At 51.0% G+C, this 24,243-nt stretch overlaps 1 protein-coding gene across 1 annotated transcript; it reads right to left on the bottom strand.

Moving 5' to 3' along the window:
* Positions 1-6,967: 6,967 nt before the first annotated feature.
* RAB11B (RAB11B, member RAS oncogene family) lies at positions 6,968-16,674 on the bottom strand. Its single transcript, XM_004008567.3, has 5 exons — positions 16,620-16,674; positions 9,978-10,173; positions 8,975-9,168; positions 8,528-8,608; positions 6,968-7,953 (listed from the first exon to the last, which is right to left on the bottom strand). The coding sequence occupies exons 1-5, from the start codon at positions 16,657-16,659 to the stop codon at positions 7,808-7,810; spliced, it is 657 nt and encodes a 218-aa protein (XP_004008616.1). The 5' UTR covers positions 16,660-16,674; the 3' UTR covers positions 6,968-7,807.
* Positions 16,675-24,243: the final 7,569 nt, after the last annotated feature.

The raw sequence follows: 24,243 nt of genomic DNA, 5'->3' as shown, positions 1-24,243 counted from the left end.
TTCTCTGGCTGCGGCAAGCAGGAGCTGTTCTCTAGCGGTGCACCGGCTTCTCACGGCAGCGGCTTCTTTTGCTGTGGAGCACAGGCTTGAGACTCATGGGCTTCAGTAGTTGCAGGACACAAGCACAGCAGTTGCAGCACACAGGCTTAGTTGTCCCTTCGAGAGTGGGATCTTCCCAGACCAGGGATGGAACTCATGTCCCCCGCATTGGCAGGTGGACTCTTAACCACTGGACCACCAGGGAAGTCCCAGAGCTTATTTTTTAAGTAAAGTACATTCTTCTACATAATTATAGTATTATCTTCAAAATCAGAAAATTAATATTGATCCAGTATCACCGGGTAGTTCCCAAATAGCATTCAAAGCTTCAATAAAATTCTTTGAAGCTCCAGACTCCTTTCTAGGATCACTTGTTATATTTTGCTGTGTAATTCAGTCTCCTGCAGTCTGGAACAATTCCTCATCCTTTCCTTGTCTTTCATGACCTTGATATATATATATATATATTTTTTTTTTTTTTACTTGTGTCCATTTATTGATTGCTGGGAATACAGCTTATTGAGAATACATTGACATGCATTTGAGGGGAGAAATTAACCAAACCTGAAAGGAAGCCATTCAATAACCCTGAGAGTTAATAAATTAGGAGAGATTAGATCTAAAGACACAGTGTGTGGGGTGACTCCAACCACCACAGAGGCATCCTTAAGATGCCAGCTGCGAATACTGTGGGAACGTCTCTGTTCTGAATTACTTTGGAACTACCAGGAAAGAGAGAAGATCACTTTGCCTCTTTAGTTCAAACTAATACGAGAAAGAAAGCTGTTCACTGATGTGCCAAAAAACAAAAAAACTTGCTGTCACTTCAAACTGTTTAAGGCAATTCCATTTTTACAAATTCTTCACACCAATTTGTATGCTTTAGACTTATAAGCAGCTCTGAGACTTAGGAAAGATTCACAGCTGATGCGAAAGACTGTAGTCATATCATTCCAGTATCTGCTGAGTCATGCTCTGTTTTAATACTAGCAGATTTTCACAGCATACTGTCAATTTTTCCCCAAGGTGTTGAACTCATTGATAGGATAAAGTGATATAAATTAAAAGAATTTTAGTTACACTTAAAAGGACAGAGAGATTAAATTACTGGAATGTCTCAGATTATAATTAAAAATTATTTAATGATATATGTGGTACATATGACATAAAGATTTTAATCTAAAGGTGTATAAAGCACTGAGACATACTCTTAACTGCAGAGCTACATGCCACAGAGTTTCTCCCAAACTTTTTAATGGGTATTTTTTCCTTAAGATGATAACATCAATGCTGCTTGATATTCAAAATGGTTTGAACTGCTTTCTGTGGTAGCAGGAATAAAAAAGAGAAAACAAAAACGGACATACCCTAGCCCAGTGGAATAAAAAAAAAAGGTGGGGGGAAGATTTTGGCCTTTTTTTTTTTAAGAGGCAGTCTGTTCCTTCCATGAACCGTGTTCTTTTTCCTTAAAGCTCATGGCTTGCAGCGCTGAACAAACCGAGGGGACAAGCACACATCTCGGATGTGATATCTGTCCAGAATCCAATGACCTTGATATTTTTGAAGATTACTGGCTAGTTATTTTGTAGAAAGCCTCTCAATTTGCCTTTCTCTAATATTTCCTCATTAGGGACAGAAACCACCGAAATGATACTGTGTTCCCGGTGCATGTATCAGGAGGCAGAGAATCTTGCATACGCACAGAAACATGTATAAATTCTTTTTCATGTTCTTTTCCCTTATAGGTCATTACAAAATATTGAGTAGGGCTCCCTGTGCTATGCAGTAAATTCTCCTTTATCTATTTTATATATGGAGTGAGTGAAGTGTAAGTCACTCAGTTGTGTCTGACTCTTTTCAATCCCATGAACTACACGGTTCATGGAATTCTCCAGGCCAGAATACTGGAGTGGGTAGCTGTTCCCTTCCCCAGGGGATCTTCCCAATCCAGGGATTGAACCCAGGTCTCCTGCATTGCAGGCAGATTCTTTACCAGCTGAGCCACCAGGGAAGCCTAGTAGTGTGTATATGTTAATTGCAACCTCCCAATTTATCCCTCCCTTCAACCCACCAGTCATTTCTGAAGGCTACTTGGGAACCAACTCAAAATCTTCAAAATTATGAAACTTAAAAATTGACAAGCAAATAGAGAATTAATTATTTACAGTGGCTTATACCATCTGTGGGGCTTCCCAAGTGGTGTTACTGGTAAAGAACCTGCCTGCCTTTGATGCCTGGGTCGGGAAGATGCCCTGGAGGAGGAAATGGTAACCCACTCCAGTATCCTTGCTGAAGAATTCCATGGACAGAGGAGCCTGGTGGGCTACTGTCCATAAGGTCACAAAGAGCCAGACACGACTGAAGCAACTTAGCATGAACACACACATACCATCTGTACCTCCAGGTAACCACATAGATGAAGGGAAATTTCTCTTTACATATGTATTTCAAAAGTAAATGAAGAAGAGGAAGGGGATATATGTATACTTATAGCTTATTCACATTGTTGAACAGAAGAAACTTTACAAACAGCATTGTAAAGGAATAAGAATAATTTTTCTCCAATAAGAAAAATAAATAAAATAAAAATGAAAAAGGAAATAATTTTAGAAAAGAAAAATAAAGCAAAAGCTCATGAAGAAGGATAGGATTTGAAAATAAACAATAGTTATCATTTTGTAACTCTTAACAGATTATTAATCTAGGTGATGCTTCTCACCAGCTGCTACCACCATGAATGAGAAACGCACTGATATTACCTGCCACCTCGGGTTATGTACACAATATTACCTACAAAGTGTCCAGTCCTAAATCCGATCAACCTCTAGATCTAACTATTCATTTACATTGTTGGAAGGACTGATGCTGAAGCTGAAGCTCCAATACTTTGGCTACCTGATGGGGAGAGTCGACTCATTGGAAAAGACCCTGACACTGGGAAAGACTGAAGGCAGGAGGAGAAGGGGGCGACAGAGGATGAGCTGGTTAGATACCATCATTGACCCAATGGACATGAGTGTGAGCAAACTCCAGGAGATGGTGGAGGACAGAGAAACCTGGCAAGTTGCAGTCCATGGAGTCACAAAGAGTTGGACACCACTTGCCACTGAACATTCATCTACAGGAAATTTGGGGGACAATGGGACACATCAAATGCCACACTGTGTCCAAAGAGACAGAAAGCAGATTAATGATTGCCAGGGGCTGAGGGATGGAGATAGGAGGAGGAAGTAACTGCTTAATGGGTTCTGGGTTTCTTTTTGGAGTGGTAGAAAACTTCTGGATTAAATACTGGTGAAGGTTGCCCAACATTGTGAATATCCTAAAAACCACCAAATGCACTTTTGGAAACAGTTCGGTGGTGAATTTTATGTTATGAGAATTTTGTCTAGAATTTTTAAAAAGCAAAAAGACACTCTAGGGATGCCATAAACAAGAAACTTCAATACAAATGACCCATTTATTTAACAGAAATAAAAGGGGGGATATTGGGAGATTGGGATTGACATACACACAGTACTATACATAAAATAGATGATAAGAACCTACTGTATAGCAGAGGAAACTCAATACCCTGTAATGACCTTTATGGGAAAAGAATGTAAAACAGGGTGGATATATGTTGTATGTGTATAATAACTGGCTCACTTTACTGTACAGCAAAAATTAACACAATATTGTAAATCAACTGTACTTCAATAAAATTTTTAAAAATAGGGACTATCCTGGTGGTCCAGTGCAGAGGATACAGATCCGATCCCTGGTTGGGGAAGATCCCAGGTGCCATGGGGCAAGTTGGAGCATCTCTAAACTAAGCATGGAGCAAGTAGCCACAGCTTCTGAGCCTGCCTGCTGCAACTACTGAAGCCCACACACTTAGAGCCTGGGCTCCACAACAAGAGAAACCCCTGATCACTATAACTAGAGAAAAATCTGTGCACAGCAACAAAGACCCAAATACATACAATTAAAAAAAACATTTTAAGACAAACAAAAGGCAAGAAAACAGAGGGATCAGAGGGGGAGAATGTGTACATTAAAAGCGATCAAAGAGAAGTGTCAACCAATTGGAGCCAGTGGACTGTGAGTCAAATAAATCATTAACAAATTATAAGACAATCAGGAAAAGTAAACACTAGCTCTTTGATGATATTAGGGACTTACTGCTCATTTCTTTAGGTGGGATGATAGTATCGAGGTGATGTTTTTAAAAGCCTGTATTTTAGACAAACATGCAGAAATATTGATAGCTAGAGCATGTTGGGGATTTGCAAACAGGAGATTAGAGTGAAATTAGATGGGCTGAAGTTGGGTGATGGGGATTCATTAAACTAGTCTGTCTACTTTTATGTGTTAAATTTTTCCATAAATTAAAAAAAAAATTTTGGTATGCTTCTTCCCAGCCTTTTATCTGGGCATCTTCTCCATTTATTAGGGCTTTCTGGCTTATGGTAGACACTCACTAAACACTGGGTAAAGCCCCACAGCTTAGTGGCTACAAACCCAGCTCCAAAGTTGAAATCTGCTCACTTCTTACTAATCTTGGGACCCCTGGGGTGTCACTCACTTCTGTTCCCCATCTCTAAATCGGGGGTATTAAGTTATGCCTACCTCCTAGGGCTGCTGTAAATAGTATATAAATGACATGTAAAAGACTTATTTTTTGTGTGTGGTATCATGTTCTTCTACATATCAGTTCATTTAGGTTAACACAATGCCACAAAAAATTAAACAGAATTACCATGTGGCTCAGCATTTCCACTTCTGGGTATGTGTGTGTGTGTGTATATATCAGTCACTCAGTCATGTTTGACTCTTTGCAACCCCATGGACTATACCTGCCAGGCTCCTCTGTCCATGAAATTTTCCAGGCAAGAATACTGGAGTGGGTAGCCATTTCCTTCTTCAGGGGATCTTCACAACCCAGAGATCCAACCCAGGTCTCCCACACTGCAGATTCCTTATCATCTGAGCCACCAGGGAACTTCTCTGGGTTATGTATTCAAAAGAAATGAAAGCTGGAACTCAGATATTTGTATCACTGTGTTCATAGCGGCATGATCCACAAGTGCCAAAAGATGGAAGCAACCCAAGTGCCCATCCACAGATGAATGGATGCACAAGAAACAGAATATCCATACAATGGAATATTATTCAGCCTTAAACAGGAAGGAGTGTCTGACACCTGCTACAACGTGGATGAGCCATGAGGATGTGATGCTCAGTGAAAAGAGCCTGTCACAAATGAGGATTCCACTTATAGGAGGTTCCTAGAGGAGTTAATTTCACAGAGACAGAAAGTTGAATGGTGGCTGACACGGGCTGGAGGAGGGAAAATGAGGAGTTCGTGTTTAGTGGAGACAGAGTTTGAGTTTTGTAGGGTGAAGAGTTTTGGAGATGGATGGTGGTGATGGTTGGATAATATGATACTTAATGTCGCTGAGCCATATACTTAAATGGTTAAGATGGTTATTTTTTTTTAAAGATGGCATGCTTCATGATATGTGTATCTTATGGTAATTATGTATACTTTACCGTAAAAAAAAAGAAGACTTAAGAACAGTGCCTGGCACAGAGAGAAAACACAGTGCTTATTAAATTACTGTAATTGAAACAGCATTGCAGGACTGTGACCCCCCCAAGGGCACAGGGACACATATTCTTGTTCTCAGGTATGTGCCCCAGGCCTGGGTCATCACAGAGGCTCCAGAAAGACTTGATTTTGGGGGGTGGGGACGCTGCTCGCAATGCAGGATCTTAGTTCCCTGACTAGGGAATGAACCTGTGGCCCCCTGCAGTGGAAGCAAGGAATCCTAATCACTGTACTGCCAGGGAATTCCCAGATTTCATCTTCTGATCGCCTGACACCCTTCCGGTGCCTCATCACTTTACCTGGCCCTCCTGAGACCTCTTTATACCATCCATTCTCTCCATGCCCTGCCCTGTCCAAACCCAGGGGAGTCAGCACCCCCCAGGGGCTGTGTGTTCAGCCCTGGAGTGTGCAGTCCCACAGGACCCCCAGTGCTCTCACTGGCTTTGGCCCCCTGGACCACACATCCTGACTCCATCTCCCCTGTCAGAACACCCCTGTGGCTCTGGTCTCTGAGCTCTTCCAGGAAAAATGTGTCAGGGTCTGTCCATCCCTCCTGGCAGGGCAGCCAGAGCCTGGAGGGCGTGCCACCCGCACAGCCCCCCTGCCCCTCAACCCCTCTGGTGGCTCTCCTAGGGCTCAAGGGCACAACTGGCTTCTGCCAGAGGCTGGAACTTCGAGAACAGCTGCAGGCACTCAGGTGATGGGGTGGGGGAGACACAGACACACACACACACACACACACACACACACACACGGTCACGTGATCAGGGTGGGGTTGGGGCATTGCTCTGCCCCCTCTACAGTGAGAAGTGACCCTCAGGCCAGTCCTGCCCACACGGGCCAAGGGGAGAAGCTAGGTCCTGAGGAGACCCAGAGGAACCGTCAGCACCCACCACCCCTCCTCTGTCACGGGTGTCCCCCCAGTGGGCACTCCTCAAAGGTTGGTCTAGGATGGAGTGAGCTGGGGTGGAGCTGACATCGAGCAAGGGACAGCTGAGGAGGAGGCCAGGTGGGCGGTAGAATGTCAGCAGTGAACCCCAACCTGGGGTCTGAGAACGGGGAGCAGTAGACACTGCCCACCCATTCACACCCTCAGGTCTTAGGGCTGGCAGTCCTAGTGCGGGGAGTCTAACTGCCTACCCCCAGCCTTTCCTCCCTACCTCGGGGCGGCAGGAAGAGTGTCCACCCAACCACACCCTCACCCACCCCAGGACCACGGTGGGCTCTGCTCTGTCCTGGGTGGGGGCCAAGCCATGGCGACGGGCGCCTGCAGTGAGACCCCAGCTCAGGAGCACCGCCTGGCAGAGAAAAAGAAGACAAAGGCGCAGCGGCAGGTTTCTGTACAGGAAGTTCGAATTATACATTTTAGTAACCGGGCGAGAGAAACGAGGCATCCGGGCAACAATGCAGGGGCCACAGGGAGAATAAAAGATCGAGAGCTAGGGTTTGGCGTAAATCTTACAAAGTGTATAAAGAATCTGTGTTTCTCTACAATAACAAAAAACCAAAGGCTACAAGAGCGGTTGTATATACAAAACACGGAGATATTGCTTCACTTGCAAACAGGTTCCTGACCAGACGGGGAGACAAAACAGAAAGGGGGGCACGGGATGGGGTGAAGGCTGGAGAGCGCGCTGCGTGCAAAAAGGAGGGGAAGGTGGGAAGAGGGTCTTCTCCCAGCATAAATCTACAGGCAGGAGCTTGAGTCGCGCACGCGCGGGAGAGGCTGAAGGCGTGCGCGGTGCCGGCTGTGCGTGGGCGAGCAGGAGGTTGAGAGCCAAGTGTCCGCCTGCCCAGCCCCCGGCGCCTTGCTCGTCCGGCTGAATCAGCCAGGAGTGGGGTTCAGGGTGGCAACCCCCCAGAGAGAGAGGGCGGCGATCGCTCCCCCGAGGCTGCCGTGGAAAACTGGAGGAGCCTGCTGCTCATCCCCCTGGCCTCTGGCCCGCGCCTTCCTCCTACCACCCTCCCCGCCCCGCAGAGATGAGAGGCCCACTGGAACCCAAGGAGAGCAGGTGCAGCAGCCAGGGGCTCCTAGCTTTCCTTGGTCTGGTTCTTCGTGCGGAGCTCGAGGGGAGGGCGGGAGCCAGTCATAGAGGGGCGGGAGGGTGGGGGCGGAGCAATGAGGGGGGCGGAGGGCCGGGACGTGCACGCACGCTCAGAACAGGCGCGGGGCGGTCACAGGTTCTGGCAGCACTGCAGCTTGTTGGGTTTTTGTCCGTCGGTGGTGGGCGGCACGCTGATGTCCACAACGTTGTTTCCGGGGGACTCGTCGTGTGCTGCACGGTCCGCAATCTGCTTCTGTGACACGATGCGATAGATCTCTATGGGGTCGGGGGAGGGAAGCACCGGGTGAGGCCGCAGTACTCTTCTGGATGTCACCTCCTCCAGGCAACCCTCTGGATGCTGAGTTGGAATCCCTCCCAAAGGCTCCCACTGTGCCCTGGGCGCCCGTAATGGGCTCCCGGAGGTTCCCCCCAATCCCCAAGGCTAGCTGTGTACCCGGGAACAGAAGGACCCACACCTGTCTGCACATGTACCTCCCAGCCAGGGCCACTCGGTTCTGTAAGATCAGAGGCCTTCTTTTCCGAAGGAGAAATTTCCAGAAGCCCGGGGGCTCCAAGTCCCTGAGGCCACATGCCCCCCCAGCAGACCCTGCAGGCTGTTCTCCAGTGAAGCTACCCAGGGCCCACCTGCAGGAGGGTCCCCGTGTTCTGAGTGACAGTACGGGTGGGGCCTGGCCTCATGCTGTGGAGCAGGCCTTGTCTGTCCCCATGTCCAGACTGCACAGTGGTTTTCATGAAGGAAGGTTTGGGGCTGTGCTCTGCAGCATGTGACCCAGGTGGCTGGGCCCTGCTCATGCCACCCTCTGAGACCCCAGCTGGGCCCTGTGACCACCTGTGAGGATGTTCTTAAACGCTTCCTCCACGTTGGTGGAATCCAGGGCTGAGGTCTCAATGAAGGACAAGTTGTTCTTTTCTGGAAGAGAGGATATGGCCCAGGTGAGTCAGCTGCTAGGGGTGGGGTGGGGGGCACCCCTACCCTCTCCTGGGGACCCTGCCTGCCTGCCCACTCACCTGGTCCAGGAGATGAAGGTCAGGGGCCAAAGGGGTAGGACTGGATACTTACTCTCAGGGAGGGGAGGCTGGCTCTGTGGCCACAGGCACAGAAGACGCACCCAGTGTGGGCCAGCTGTCTTGCCTGCCTTCCAGATGCTTCTCTGACATCTCAGTCAGAGTCCCGCTCTCAGAAGCATGGCCCCTCGAGGCCCTGGCCAGAGCAGATGACCCAGAGTGACCCACTAGCTGCCCTCTGGCCACCCCTTCAGGTCTGGCGGGCACTCACCTGCGAAGGCGCGGGCCTCGTCCGTGGGCACAGCTCGCAGGTGGCGCAGGTCGCTCTTGTTGCCCACCAGCATGATGACGATGTTGCTGTCAGCATGGTCCCGAAGCTCCTTCAGCCAGCGCTCCACGTTCTCATACGTCAGGTGCTTGGCAATGTCATATACCAGCAGGGCACCCACTGCGCCACGGTAGTACCTTTGAGGATGGAGGGGCGGGGCCAGGCGTGAGCTGAGCCAGTGCCTGAGGAGGCTTCCAGGGCTCCATGGGCAGCAGCTCCTTGGCCTGAGGGGTGACCAACGTGGCCTCGAGAGACAGGCATGTGTCCTGAGGCCCCAGCTCCACCCCCCAGATTCAGTTCAGAAATGGGGAGGCTGAGGAGGGAGTTGGGAGTCTAGAGTCAGAAGACACTCCTTGGGTCAACCACTAAAAGGAGAAGACCGCCACACAGGGAAGGGGAAGAAGCTCTAATGCCTGCTGTGGCCTGGCCTGTCCAGGGCACCAAGCAGACAGATGGACAGGCATTCAGTCCAAGAGATCAAGGAGCGGAGGAGGAGACCTGGCCTCAGTGAAGGGAATCCAGGAGGCAGCAAGTGGCTGATGCAAGTTGGAAGGGTCAGGGAAGAGGCAGCCTGAGGGGATCATGATGGCCACCGGGAGGCTAGGATGGAGTGGGACATGGTGAGCACTGGTAGGGGGCACTGGTGGGGGGCTGGGCGGGCTGAGAGACAGGCTGAGGCACAGGCAGAGGGGAGTGGCCCAGGCCAAGACCGACGATGACAGCTCTCACCATGCAGCCAGTGCCCAGCAACACGGCAATACCTCAACAGGACCCAGGGGTCAGAGGGGCTGTGGGGCGTGCCCACCTGGGGGTCACAGCATGGCCAAGACTGGGCACCAGCCTTCTAGTGGGTCCACAGCTCCCAGGGATCTTGTCCCTCCACCCTGGGCCTCCTGCTCTCGGGGTTGTGTTCACGATCCCCCTCTCCCCTGGCCCTGCTGCTCACGCCGAGGTGATGGCCCGGTAGCGCTCCTGGCCAGCAGTGTCCCAGATTTGTGCCTTGATGGTCTTGCCGTCCACCTGGATGCTGCGGGTGGCAAATTCCACACCGATGGTGCTCTTGCTCTCCAGGTTGAACTCGTTGCGGGTGAAGCGGGACAGCAGGTTGCTCTTCCCCACGCCCGAGTCCCCAATGAGCACCACTGTGGGGAGAGGTGGGGAGGGGCGGGGAGGGGCACGAGTGAGGCTCCCTGGGCCAGAAGCGGGCAGTGCCCCAGAGCCGAGACCCCACATGCCTCCCACGTCCACCCACAGGGCCTTCACAGCGGCCTCCAGGGTGCTGCAGACGCATGACAGAGTCAGATGGAGCGGAGTCAGTGCTGTCGTGGGCCCCTAGCCCAACACGAGTAGGGTCGTTCAGAGCAGGGCTGCCCCTGATGGGACCCAGGCACTGGGCAGAAGGCAGCCTGGGGAGTCGCAAACCTCAACAGTCGCAAACTTCCCTGGTGACCTGGGAGGTCAGGGCAAGCCTCAGGATGGGTGACCTTTCGCAGGTCACTTAACCTTTCTGGGCTGCCTCTTCCACAGGAAGACAGTGACAGGAGCACTTCAGGGAGGGGGTCATGGGAATGTCTGGGATCAGAACTCAGCCAACATCTCGTACACTAGGACAGGTTTGCGGGGTGGAGCGGGGGTCAGATCATCCTGCAGGCACTCCGGAACAAGAGCCTGCCTGAGCCGTGAACGCGGAGCAGGGCAGAAAATGGGTGAGTCTCTCTCCACTCTTCCCTGTATCGTGCTACCTGTCCCCACCTGTGGAAGCCCTGCCTCTGGGGGCCCAGCCGCTCCAGGCTCTGGGCTGGAAAGGCCAGGAGGGGCTGCGCTCAGACCCAGAACACAGTCCCGGGGACTCCTGTCAGTGTGTGCACGGTGTGTGCGCAGTGCAGAAGAAACAGCGTCTCTTTCTAGATGCTCCAGTTGGAAACCACAGGGACGCCCAAGCGTTGGTCTTAGGCTCTGGCACTCCAGGGGCTGCGGACATGGTCGGTTGCTCAAGGCCCCAGCGAAGTTTTTCCTTGATGAGAAATTTTATGTGTGTGCACCCAGATTCCTGCTGCTTCTTACCGCTTTGCTGCTCCCGGACCCCAGACAAGAACTTCCATGTATATTCTCAGCTTCGACGAACAGGCTGTTTTTCTCTAAGGCCGCCAGAGGGCGCCTGTGAGCACCCGGAGTGGGTTCCCCCCACCCCCCACCCCCTCCTAGGGCTCCCACATCCAAAGTCCGGAGACCAAGGGGCCCTGCATGACCTGCCCCGTGCCCTCCCTGCCCTCACCTCCCCTCTTTTTCCCCCTCACTCACTCTGTTCCAGACACGTGGGCCTCCTCGCGACACTACCCTTTACCTGGAAGGTTCTTCCCCAAGTACGCACCGGGTTCCTGCTCTCCTCTGTGTGGCCCCTCAGGTGGCACTTGATCAAGGAAACCAAACCCTGCCATTCTCCTAAAACATCACTCCCCAGTCCCCTTTCCTGCCTTTCCTCCATAGCTTCCAACCCACCACACTCGCCAGTTTTCATTTAATGATTTTTTTTGTCACTCTGCCTCAAGGGCAGCCATCTTGGACAGTCTGGCTTCCTGTTGTATCCCCAGGACCTGGTGCGGTGCCAGCGCACAGGACACTGCTGATTAATACCTACTGGATGAACAAATACCAAAGGGGCTGGCGGAGCTTCCCAAGCCCACCTCTCCCCCACTGGGAGATGCCCAGGTCACCATCCTCGGGCTCTAAGTAAGGAGGGGTAGGCCAGGCAGCTCCCAGGACTCAGTGCGCTCTCTGGACTGGCCGCATTAGAGCCAATAACAAAAAGAACAAGAAGAATGTTCTGTGCTGAGAAAGCTCTTGATGTGCCCTCACCTCACACATACATCACATGACCCATTTTACAGATGAGAAACTGAGGTGCAGACAGGGGCAGCCACTTGTGTGGGTCCATCCAGTTGAAGAGCGGTTCAGCAGGATGTGAACCCAGGATTCCTAAGTACAGGGTTGAGCTCTGGGGTCTGGGTTTAGCCTCCTCCTCTCCCACTATCTGGGGTATCCTGACCCCCTACAGTAGCTGGCAAACTCCTATTCATCCTTCAAACCCCCTGGGTTCAGGCACTCCTCTCCTCTCAAACTACCACGTGGCCAAGCCATTGATGACAATGCCAATGTCCTCTCCTGACACCACGGGCACTGGACACAAGAATGCCAAGTTGACTTCAGAGAATGGTGGAAAGAGGTCCGTGAACATGGGCCTGAGGGCCAAGGACTCCCAGCCAGGCCAGTGGGGCCACAACTGGACTGACTGTGGGCCCACTGTTCATGCCCCAAACCCCTGACCTCCTTCCCATGGTGGTGGCATGAATCTGGCCAAAGCCAAGAAGGTTTGCACACAGTGCTCATGTCCTCAGGAACAGAACAGGAAATGAGGAGGAAGAGGGTCTCTTTGGGCCCAGCCCTGTATTCCCCCTACCCTCTCACTGTCTCCCCAGCCCTGTCCATCTGTCCAGCCTGGGGGTCCCATTCGCCACATGGGGTCTGCTCTGGCCCAGCCAACAACCTCTTGAGCCCCACAGGCCAGGCCCAGCCCTAAGGGCTTTGTTATAGAGTTCACCGGGCCACCCCAGGGACAGACGCTCACATGATCATGTATAGTTGGGGATGCTTAACCCAGAATGACCAAGTCCCCTGGCCCACGGTCACGCCGTGAGAACAGTGGAGGCCAGAGCCACACAATGGCCACCAGCCACAGCCGAGACAAATGGCCCGGAAGCCAGGGCTGCCCCCTAGGTCCCTGGCACGCGGTGCTCAGTGCACAGAACTGGCTGGTGAGGCAGTGGCCAGGCCAGTCCTGTGTGTAGGCTGTGGAATGAGGATGGCATTGTCCAAAGTACAAGTCATCTGTTGTCTCAGGGAAAGAAAGAGCCCTTGAGGACATGGCCCCCAGCATTTCCCCAGAAGTTGGTGGCATCACTGGCCGGGACACAGTCCCCCAGGGCACACCACTTGGCTGGCCAAGCAGGCAAGCCCCGCTGGCAAAAACAAAGAGCTGGCACCTCTTGGAAACCCTTGGTCCCCTGCCCTGCCCCAGGACAGTGCAGCACACCCAGAGTCTGACACTCAGGCCACTGAGTGGCCACCAGGGGCGCTGGCCCCCCCACTCCAGGTCGATCAGGGGTCACAGATGCTCCTCCTGGGGCCACAGATGCTCCCACTGTGGACCTCACTGCCTGGTCCATCAGAGGAGAGGTCAGGGGAACCCCTGGGGAATTGACGGGCAGGCTGGGGAAATGGCCTCTGGCTGAAAAGGATAAAATGTTAGCAGGATAAAAGTGAGGATCTATAATTAGATACAAATAAATAAACTCACTTCTGGGGGTGGGAGGGATGAGCCCTGAGGAAAAGGAGAAGCATGTGGGAAAACCCCCAGGGGGATCTGTTGGCCTTGACCGGCAGGACAGGGGAGCCAACCTGTGATGTGCCTGCCAGAAAAGCACGCTGGTGCTGGGAGGGCTGGGCAGAGGGCAGCCAGTGTCCTGAGTGAGCAGTGTGGCCCCTCCATGCCCAGGGCAGGGCCAGAGAAAGGTGTCTGAAACCTGGGGGAGTCTGGGCACAGGATGGGGGATGGGAGGATCACAAACCCCTCCACTTCAGAAGGGCTCCCCCCACCAGGGGGCAGGGCGGGGGAGCGGTGTGGTGAGAAAGTGGATCCTTGTCAACCCTTCCGGCACAGCTGTGTCTGGACACCTCTCTACTGCCCAGGCCTGACCCTCTGTAGGCCACGGGGTCGCAGGATGGCCTATGGGGGGAAGCGTATTCGCGTTTCTGTCCACTCGCCATATTTATGGCCAGTGATGCGATGGTGGCAGCTCACCTGCCTGGTGTCTTCCTTCTTTATTTCCCAGAGTCAGAATTTCCTTTTCCTATTTAACTGAGTGGATTCACAGACAAATATTAAAAGATAATTGGCGGGGGGCGGGGGTCCTTCCCTGGTGGCTCAGTGGTAAAGAACTGCCTGCCAGTGTAGGAGACACAGGTTCGACCCCTGGTCCAGGATGATCCCTCATGCCACTGGGCAGCTAAGCCTGTGTGCCACAATTATTGAGCCTGGGAGCCGAAACTACTGAAGTACGCATGCCCTAGTGTCTATGCTCTGCAACAAGAGAAGCCATAGCAATGAGAAGCCCACAGAAAGTAGCCCCCGCTTGCCGCAACAAGAGAAAATTCTGCACAGCAACAAAGACCTAGCACAGCCAAAAATAAATAATAGAGGGTCAAAAAATAATAGAGAGGTCCTCTCACAAGGCATTAAGTGTGAAGGTGAGGTCTCAGATGACCAGACTGGGAACCGCTGACCTTGTGGGTTAGACTGTCACTTCTGACCCAGTTCAAGGTCAGCAGGGCACCTGCTGGAGCGCAGGCGGAGAGGGCAGTGGGGCAGGCAGGCATTGCCCCCTGGGGCCAGTTGTCCCTGAAGTATTTCCAGAAAGAGGACTCAGGAGATGGGTCCTGGGAAGCGCACAGCCCAGTTCCAGTGCCCCTGACCCAGTAACTGTACTTCTGGGAACAGACTTCAAGGAAATAAACCACAGGACAAAAGATGACTCGTGCAAACACTTGGAACTGGATTATTAACAACAACAAATGGTTGTGTTCCGAGTGGGCCTGGAATTAGCTCTCAAGGGTGGCCAATGTCAGCTGGGGAGCCCAGCTCAGCAGCATAGGACCTGATCAAAGCCTAGGTTGGCACAGAATGCTCTGGAAAGTCAGTGACCCCTAAACCAGCCCTGCAAATAACAAGTGAGGAAGGACCACAGAAACACTGGGAGGGGGAATTTCCCTGGTGGTCCAGTGGCTAAGACGCCATGCTCCCAATGCAAGGGGGCCAGGGTTCGATCCTTGGTCAGGGTACTAGATCCCACATGCCGCAACTAAGTCCTGATGCAGCCAAATAAATAATATTTAGAAAAGAAAAGAGACCCTGGGAGGAACAGCCCCTGCCCAGGCCTGCCTCAGCAGTTACACATGCAGGTGGGGGCCAGTCAGCACCTGGGGAGCAGTCCCCTGGAGTAGGCTGGGTAGACACAGGCACCATCTGCTGCAGGACTGGCATCCAGGTCACCTGTCACCCACCCTCAAAGCCCTGACAGAGTGTCCATTCTCGCCTCTAAAGTGAGACCCCCCAGGACTCAGTCAGCACCTGAGCCCAATGCCTGCCGACCACAGAGCCTCACCTGCTGGCAACCTATGAGCTTGCAAGCAGCTCCTGGAGCCCACAATGCTGTGTGACAGAGTGGCACAGGGACTCCCTCTGCCCAGAAACCGTTCACCACTGGAGAGCCCACTTTCTACATCCCCAAGGTCCCCAGAACCCCAGACTCAACCGGGGATGATACCACAGACACATGGTGACGAACACACTACATTCACAGCCATGACCAAGCTCCCCCAATGAGGCAAAGTTGCCAAAGGCTGGCATGGGAGGTAGCATGGCAAGGGTGTCCTGAGTGGGTCTGAAGTTAGCTCTCAAGGGTGGCCAGTGTTGGCCAGGGAGCACAGCTCAGCGGCACAGGACCTGGCCAAAGCCCAGGTTGGCACAGAAGGCTCTGGAAAGTCAGTGACCCCAAAGCCAGCCCAGCAATGGATGCCTGACCTGCCCACCTCTTACTTGAAGCTCCTAGAGCCCTCTGTTCCCTGGCCAAGAAAGATCCTTCGGTAGGCTGGAGGAGGAGGTCTGACAACCCCACTCAGATCTGACAACCCCAGATACACTGCTTAAGTGGTCTGGGTTCAAATCCTGCTCCAGCACATAAACTGTGCCTGTTTCCAGGTTCGTAAAGAGAAAGACTGGATAATACAATACCGACCTCACAGGGTGGTGGCGAGGGCTTCAATGAATTCACGTGTGTAAAGTGCTTAGAAAAGTGCAGGTACTTGGAGAGTGCTCTTAAGAGTTCTAAGAGTTAACCATCAGGTCTGGGTTTAGCACACAGTCCCTAACTCCCGGCACCTCCCCCAACTCAGGTGCCCCTCAACGCATTTCCGACTCCACTTCCCAATCCAGGGTCCAGGCCCCCCCACACACACCTTGACCCCCATTGTTCGCCCCTACCTTCCCGGGCAACCTACAGATGCACTGCCACTAATCAAAACAGGCCCCTCCCACTCGGTGAGAGCACCGCCCCCATTCGCCCAGCCCATTTCTTGGACACGCCCACCACATCCTAGCACCGCCTCTAACGGCCCCGCCCCCATCACGAAGGGAGCTTTCCACTCAGCCCGGCCCGCCAAATGCTGGGGCGGCCCCGCCCCTCTGAAGGCACCGCCCCTAACGGCCTCTCCCACTGCCCGGGGCCCCACCCCCTCTGGGCCCTAGCCCCGCCTCGGCGCATCCCGGGCCCCCAAGCCTCTCTGGGCAGCCGGCCTCGCATGGCCGCGCACCCTGGCCCGAACTTGACCAAGACCGGCCTTCACTGGCTTTCCCGGCTGCCCGGCCTGCCGGGCCCCAAGCTTTGGGCTCCGGCCTAGGCCCAGAGGCCTGAAGCGCAGCCTCAGCTCCTGCCTACTACCGCCCGCTTGCCCGTCTGTGCCCCACCGACCGCACCTTTGAATAGGTAGTCGTACTCGTCGTCCCGGGTCCCCATTGTCCTGGCGCTTCCGGCGGGATCGGCGACTCCGCAGCCCCACCACAAACACCCGACGGGGGCGGAGCCGGCGCCGCGCAGAGCGGCGGCCGAATGGCCAATCAACGGTGGGTGGTGTAGCGACCGGCACCCAGGGCAGCCAATAAGAGACGGAAGCAGAGCCTCCGGGGTGGGCGCCTCCGGAGACCCACCTTCTTCGCCCTCGGTCTCCTGGAGAAAGGCGGAAGGAATGCGGACCTTTCCGAAGTGACAGCTTCACCAGCCTATCAGAAGCGAGTTCTGGAAGGCGGGGCGGAAGACTGGAAGAATGGAACGGATTGACGGGGGGAGTAGCCAATGAGAGGTTTGATTCTGATGGTACCGGGCCATCAGAGGACCTGTCCGGGAAGGGAAATAGGGCTACGTCCAGGTAGTGTTACGCTATTTAACGTCCCGATGACGTCATAGGTCAATGCGCGCTGCTCTGCGGTACGCTCACTCCCACCCTCGCTGCCCCAGTAAATGACAGCTCCTGGAGTCTGCGTGTGGACCTTTTCTTCTTAGAGGTCCCCTTCTTTCTGGGTTGCAGTTTCCATCCCTGCAGTGGCCTCAGTTTCCTCACTCTGTATAACAGGGAAGAAACCTTAGGGAATCTTGGAGTATAACTAGATCATTTACCTAAACAGATACTTAATCTACCACCCACCGTCAGTCATTGGGTCTTTGTTTAACAAATATTTATAAATCCTTACTGGATGTCAGAATCCCACTGCCAAGCGGGAGACGCAGGTTTGACTCTGGAGAAGGAAATGGCAACCCACTCTAGTATTCTTGCCTGAAGAATCCCATGAACAGAGGAGCCTGGTGGGCTACAGTCCATAGGGTCGCAAAGAGTTGGACACGACTGAGTGACTAAACAACAACATGTGGGATGTCAGACACTCTCCCCTTCTCTGTCTCTTTATCCTGCTTTATTCCACATCTCCTCCCCCGTAAGGAGGATTTATTTATCTTCCCTTGACATTAAAGTATGTATTTCCCTCTCAATCCTGTTAATAAACAAAATTCAACTGAGTAAATGTGAAGATCTTATTGCCCTTATTAAAAGATTCATGAATCAAGCAGCATCTCATCTATCAAACAAAGATAATTCCCAGATGGTTGTGGTGTTCAGTAACTCAGTTGTGTCCAACTCTTTGCGATCCCATGGGCTGCAGCACCCCAGGCTTCCCTGTCCGTCACCATCTCCCAGAGTTTGCTCAAAATCATGTCCATTGAGTCAGTGATGCCATCCAGCTATCGCATCCTCTGTTGCCCCCTTCTCCTCCTGCCTTCAATCTTTCCCCGCATCAGTGTCTTTTTCAATGAGCTGACTCTTCAAATCAGGTGGCCAAAGTATTGGAGCTTCAGCTTCAGCATCAGTCCTTCCAATGAATATTGAGGGTTGTTTTCCTTTAGGATTGTACAAAATGGAAGACTTTTATAGAAAATAAGGTGGAACAAAGAAGTCATGCACAACAGAAAAACGAAAGCCTTCAGGTGAGGCCAGATTTCGATTGGCTGAGTTGTGGTGCTTCCACTGGCTGGGCAGGAAGAAAGTCTTCTTTTCTCCCACTTTCGTAAGGTAGTAGCAGTTTCTGTGTGGGAGCGTAAGGTGCCTCTCTTCTGGTTGGGGTCTATAACTGATGTCTTCCTGTTTGTGGTAATTGAAGAGTGGCAGGCCATAAGAGCTCCCTCTGCAAGCCTTTTTAACTCCTTTTTTTTTTTTTTGGTTTTAATTTGCCTGTGCTGGGTCTTAGTTGCCGCATGCAAGATCTTTTAGTTGAGTCATGGAGGCTCTTAGTTGCAGCCTGTGGAATCTAGTTTTCCTCACCAGGGATCGAACCTGGGCCCCCTACATTGGGAGTGTGGGGTCTTAGCCACTGGATCACCAGGGAAGTCCCTCTGATGCCAATTTTAGTTGAGGTTTCCTGTTTCTAATTTTCACAAATCTAATAACATATTTAGTTTCTGTCCCCCACCAACAGAGCATCAATCCTGTGAGGGCAGGGACTGTGTCTGTGGGCATCACTGCTTTGTCACAGCTAGTGCACAATAAATGGCTGATTAATGATAGCGTACGTATAGGGGCTTCCCAGGTGGCACAGTGGTGAAGAATTTGTCTACGTTGCAGGAGATGCAGGAGACTTGGGTTTGATCCCTGGGCCAGGAAGATCCCTGGAGGAGGAAATGGCAACCTGATCCAGTATTGTTGCCTGGAAAATTCTATAGACAGAGGAGCCTGGTGGGCAGGCTATGGGGTTGCAACAAGTCAGACACAACTGAGCATGCAGGCGCCAGTGCAAGCATAGAACTCATGTGCTAATTATAGTAATTATTATAATTGCCTCCTGGACCTCATCCTTGGGATGTTCACCAGGCATCCCAAACACAAATTTGACCTCTTTTCCCATATTCGCTCCTCCTCCTGTGACTCCATCCCCCCTACTCCCATCATCAAAGCCAGAGGTTGTGGACTCCTCTCTTTTTCTCATCCTTTATTCCCCTGCCCCTCTCTCCCATCACCTCCCTCAGTTGCCTTACTCTGCCCCTCCTCCCTCCTAAATTTCTGACCACTTGGCACCCTCTCCTCTGCTGCTGCCCCTGTCCCAGCCCTGTCACCACTCCCCGGACCTGTGTAATTTCCTGCTCCCAAAATTCCCTGCTCTGTGCTCACCTCACACAGTCTGTTCTTTGCATAGGAGTCAGAGTCTTTCTTCCTTCCTTTTCAAATTGAAGTATAGTTGATTTACAATGGGATTCCCTGGTGGCTCAGATGGTAAAGAATCCACCTGCAGTGCCGGAGACCTGGGTTTGATCCCTGGGTCGAGAAGATCCCCTGGAGAAGGAAATGGCAATCCACTCCAGTATTCTTGCCTGGGAAATCCCCATGGACAGAGGAGACTGATGGGCTACAGTTCATGGTGTTGCAGAGTCAGACATGATTGAACCGACTAACACTTTCACTTGATTTACAATGTTCTGTTACTTTCAGGTATATAGCAAAGTGATTCATGTAAATATATATGAATATATATTCATATAAATATATATCTCAGATTATTTTCCATTATAGGCTATTGCAAAATATTGAATATAGTTCCTGTAGTGTACAATACAGAGAAGGCAATGGCACCCCACTCCAGTACTCTTGCCTGGAAAATCCCATGGTTGGAGGAGCCTGGTAGGCTGTAGTCCATGGGGTCGCGAAGAGTCAGACACGACTGAGCGACTTCCCTTTCACTTTTCACTTTCACGCATTGGAGAAGGAAATGGCAACCTACTCCAGTGTTCTTGCCTGGAGAATCCCAGGGACGGGGGAGCCTGGTGGGCTGCCGTCTATGGGGTCGCACAGAGTCGGACACGACTGAAGCGACTTAGCAGCAGCAGCAGCAGCAGCAGTGTACAATAGGCCCTTGTTGGTTACCTATTTTATGTTTCAGTTCAGTTCAGTTCAGTTCAGTCGCTCAGTCATGTCCGACTCTTTGCAACCCCATGAATTGCAGCATGCCAGGCCTCCCTGTCCATCACCAACTCCCGGAGTTCACTCAGACTCACGTCCATCGAGTCCGTGATGCCATCCAGCCATCTCATCCTCTGTTGTCCCCTCCTCCTCCTGCCCCCAATCCCTCCCAGCATCAGAGTCTTTTCCAATGAGTCAACTCTTCGCATGAGGTGGCCAAAGTGTTGGAGTTTCAGCTTCAGCATCATTCCTTCCAAAGAATACCCAGGGCTGATCTCCTTCAGAATGGATTGGTTGGATCTCCTTGCAGTCCAAGGGACTTTCAAGAGTCTTCTCCAACACCACAGTTCAAAAGCATCAATTCTTCGGCACTCAGCCTTCTTCACGGTCCAACTCTCACATCCATACATGACCGCAGGAAAAACCATAGCCTTGACTAAACAGACCTTAGTCGGCAAAGTAATGTCTCTGCTTTTGAATATGCTATCTAGGTTGGTCATAACTTTCCTTCCAAGGAGTAAGCGTCTTTTAATTTCGTGGCTGCAGTCACCATCTGCAGTGATTTTGGAGCCCCCCAAAATAAAGTCTGACACTGTTTCCACTGTTTCCCCATCTATTTCCCATGAAGTAATGGGACCAGATGCCATGATCTTTGTTTTCTGAATGTTGAGCTTTAAGCCAACTTTTTCATTCTCCTCTTTCACTTTCATCAAGAGGCTTTTTAGTTCCTCTTCACTTTCTGCCATAGGGTGATGTCATCTGCATATCTGAGGTTATTGATATTTCTCCCGGCAATCGTGAGTCCGGTCTGTGCTTCTTCCAGCCCAGCGTTTCTCATGATGTAGTCTGCTTATAAGTTAAATAAGCAGGGTGACAATATACAGCCTTGACATACTCCTGTGTATATTGGAGCAGGAAATGGCAACCCACTCCAGTGTTCTTGCCTGGAGAATCCCAGGGACAGAGGAGTCTGGTAGGCTGCCGTCTATGGGGTTGCACAGAGTCGGACACGACTGAAGCGACTTAGCAGCAGTGGCGACAGCAGCAGTGTGTATATGGGGCTTCCCAGGTGGCACTAGTGGTAAGGAACCTGCCTGCCCATGCAGGAGATGCAAGAGACATAGGCTTGATCCCCGGGTTTGGTTCGTAAGTCGGGAAGATATCCTGGAGGTCGAAATGCCAGTCTCTTGCCTGGTGAATGGATCCCATGGACAGAAGAGCCTAGTGGGCTACAGTCCATGGAGTCTCAGAGAGTCAGACACGAACTGAAGCAGCTTAACACGTGCACACACATACTGAGAGAGTCGTACCTTTTTTTTTTTCAGTTCTTTAAGTTAATTCTTTATTGAAGTATAGTTGATTTACAATGTGTTAATTTCAGGTGTATAGTAGAGTGATTCATATATATATAATATATATTCAATTATATAGAGAAACATATTTTTCAGAAATTTAAAAATATTTATTTTTATTTATTTGGTTGTGCCAGGTCTTAGTTGCGCCAGGAGTGATCTTCAGTCTTCATTGCGGCATCTTTAGTAGTGGCATGTGGGATCTAGTTCCCGGAGCAGAGATTGAACCCGAGCCCAGAACACTGAGAGCTCAGAGTCTATTTAATTTTGGCCGATCCATGAAGGTTGCGGGATCTTAGTTCCCCAAAACCAGAAATTTAATCTGCACCCTTGGCAGTGAAAGCACAGACTTCTAACCGCTGGACAGTCAGGGAAGTCCCTCTAACTGGAATTTGAAAGCATCAGCATTGTTTTTTCACTGAGCTTAGTTTTCCTAACCTGTTTATAGCAAGTGATATGGGTTTTCCACATGCTGTAGAGATATGCCTCTACTTTTTAAAAAACTGGGTCAACAAGTCCCTGTATGCCTGGGAGTGTGTCATCTGGCTTAATTATTAACAACACCCCCCCCCTTTCACTCTCGACAGTGTCTCCGTTTGGACCATCAATTATAACAGTGTCTCTGGACCCTTATCTGTAATGGGAATACACGCATGGTGCTGAGACAAATCTTTTACAAATTTATTTATTTAAAAAAAATTTATTTATTTTAATTCATTTGGCCGAGCCAGGTCATAGTTGTGGCAATGAGGATCTCTGATCTTTGCTGTGGCACATGGGGTCTTTTGTTGCGACATGTGAGATCTAGCTCCCTGACCGGGGTGGAACCTGTGTCCCCTGCATTGGGAGCGTGGAGTCTTAGCCACTGGACTGCCAGGGAAGTCCCCAGGCAGGGATCTTTCTGTTGACTAGAGTGTCCCAAGCACTTGGGACAGGGCTTGGCCTTTAGTAGGTGCTCAAGAAATATTAGTTGAATTTATGTGTGTGTGTGTGTGTGTGTGTGTGTGTGTGTGTGTGTGTGCGTGCGCGCGCGCTTGCCCGTGCGCTAAGTCACTTCAGTCATGTCTGCCTCTTTTGTGACTGCATGGACTGTAGCCCGCCAGGCTCCTCTGTCCACGGGGATTCTCCAGGCAAGAATACTGGAGTGGGTTGCCATGCTCTCCTCCAGGGGACCTTCCTGACCCAGGGATCGAAGAACCTGTGTCTCATGTCTCCTGCACTGGCAGGTGTGTTCTTTACCCCTAGTGCCGCCTGTGAAGCCCATATAGATACATATATACATTACTACATACACACACACACATATATATTGTTTCTTTTTATTCACCCCTCCTCAGCCCCCTATATGTATATAATTTAAAGGAAAACTTTTGCAGACATAGCCAAAAGTGGGAAGAGTTTACACAAAACTCTGCGTTAATGTAACAGAGTAGAGGGAATTCCCTGGCAGTTCAGTGGTTAGAACTCTGAGCTCTCACTGCCGAGGTCATGGGTTCAATCCCTGGTAGGAGAACTAAGATCCTAAAAGTTGCAAGGCAAGGCAAAAAAAGAAAAGTAACACAGTAGAGCTGGGCTGTGCAAGATGGTGGCCATTGGCCACTGTGGCTGCTGAGCCCTTAAATATGGTCGATCCAAATGGAAATGTGCCGTAAATGTGAAATCTATACCGGATTCAGAAGACTCAGTACAAGAAGCCACATCAAGTATCTCAGTAACTTTTATATTGACTACATGTTTAAACTGCAATATTTTGGATATATCGGGTTCAATCAAGTACACTCCTAAATAAATTTTTATACTTTCTGTCTTTTGTGTATATATATATATATATTTTTTTTTTTTTTTGCCCATGCCACAAGGCATGTAGGATCTTATTTCCAGACCATGGATCAAACCTGTACCCCCTGCAGTGGAAGCTCAGAGTCTTAACCACTGGACCACCAGGGGAGCCCCCTACTTTGTTTCTTTTTAAACTTTAGCTGTTTTTATTTCCTTTTTCTTTATTTTGCTTTTTAAAAAATGTGACCACTAAAAAGAAAATAACATTAAATATGCAGCTCACATCCCTATTTCTCTCATGTGGGCAGACACTAAAAGGTTATCAAGATTCATGTGCATAAGTATGATCAGGAAGAGCATCTAACTTTTTCTATTGCCTGCTTCCAGAAGGACCAAATGAGGGTTTTGCTTTGTACCTCTGAAAATGAACATGAGATCTAAGTGATGAAACCATAAGTGAAGGAAGTTGAAAGCAGATGTTGGAGATGGTGGGGATAACTAGCATTGTCCTCAAGAGCCCTGAGTGTTCACCCTCCACCCTGTGAGCCTATTTATGCGGACTCTGAAAACTGTCCACTTTGAAAAACAAACCAAAGGACATAAAAGAACGAAATGTTTTGAAGTTGCTTTTATTCCGAGAATTCCATGGGCTCCACCCAGACGCCGTTGGCGCCAGCTGACTCACAGCACCCAGGCACCACAATACGGTGAGGGTGCCTAGGCCGACGGGAAGCCCTGGTCCTCCAGCCAGTCAACGTGACTGAATCCACTGGCCATCGAGGGCCGGCCTGGCTGCCCACCCCCGCGTGGTCCCCTCTGCATCCCCTGCTCCTTGGGCGGGTGAGGAGCGGGCTTCAATGCCCCTCTGTCCCACGTTTTCGGGGTCTGTGCCCTGCAGCCCTACAGGCCTGTTCTCCTCAGAGGGCATTTCCTGCAGCCTCCCCTACTCATCAAGGGGACCTCTCCAGTCAT

The sequence above is a fragment of the Ovis aries genome, chromosome 5, assembly GCF_016772045.2.
Source record: "Ovis aries strain OAR_USU_Benz2616 breed Rambouillet chromosome 5, ARS-UI_Ramb_v3.0, whole genome shotgun sequence".
NCBI classification, from domain to species: domain Eukaryota; kingdom Metazoa; phylum Chordata; class Mammalia; order Artiodactyla; family Bovidae; genus Ovis; species Ovis aries.
This window is presented reverse-complemented; position numbering and strand designations above follow the sequence as displayed.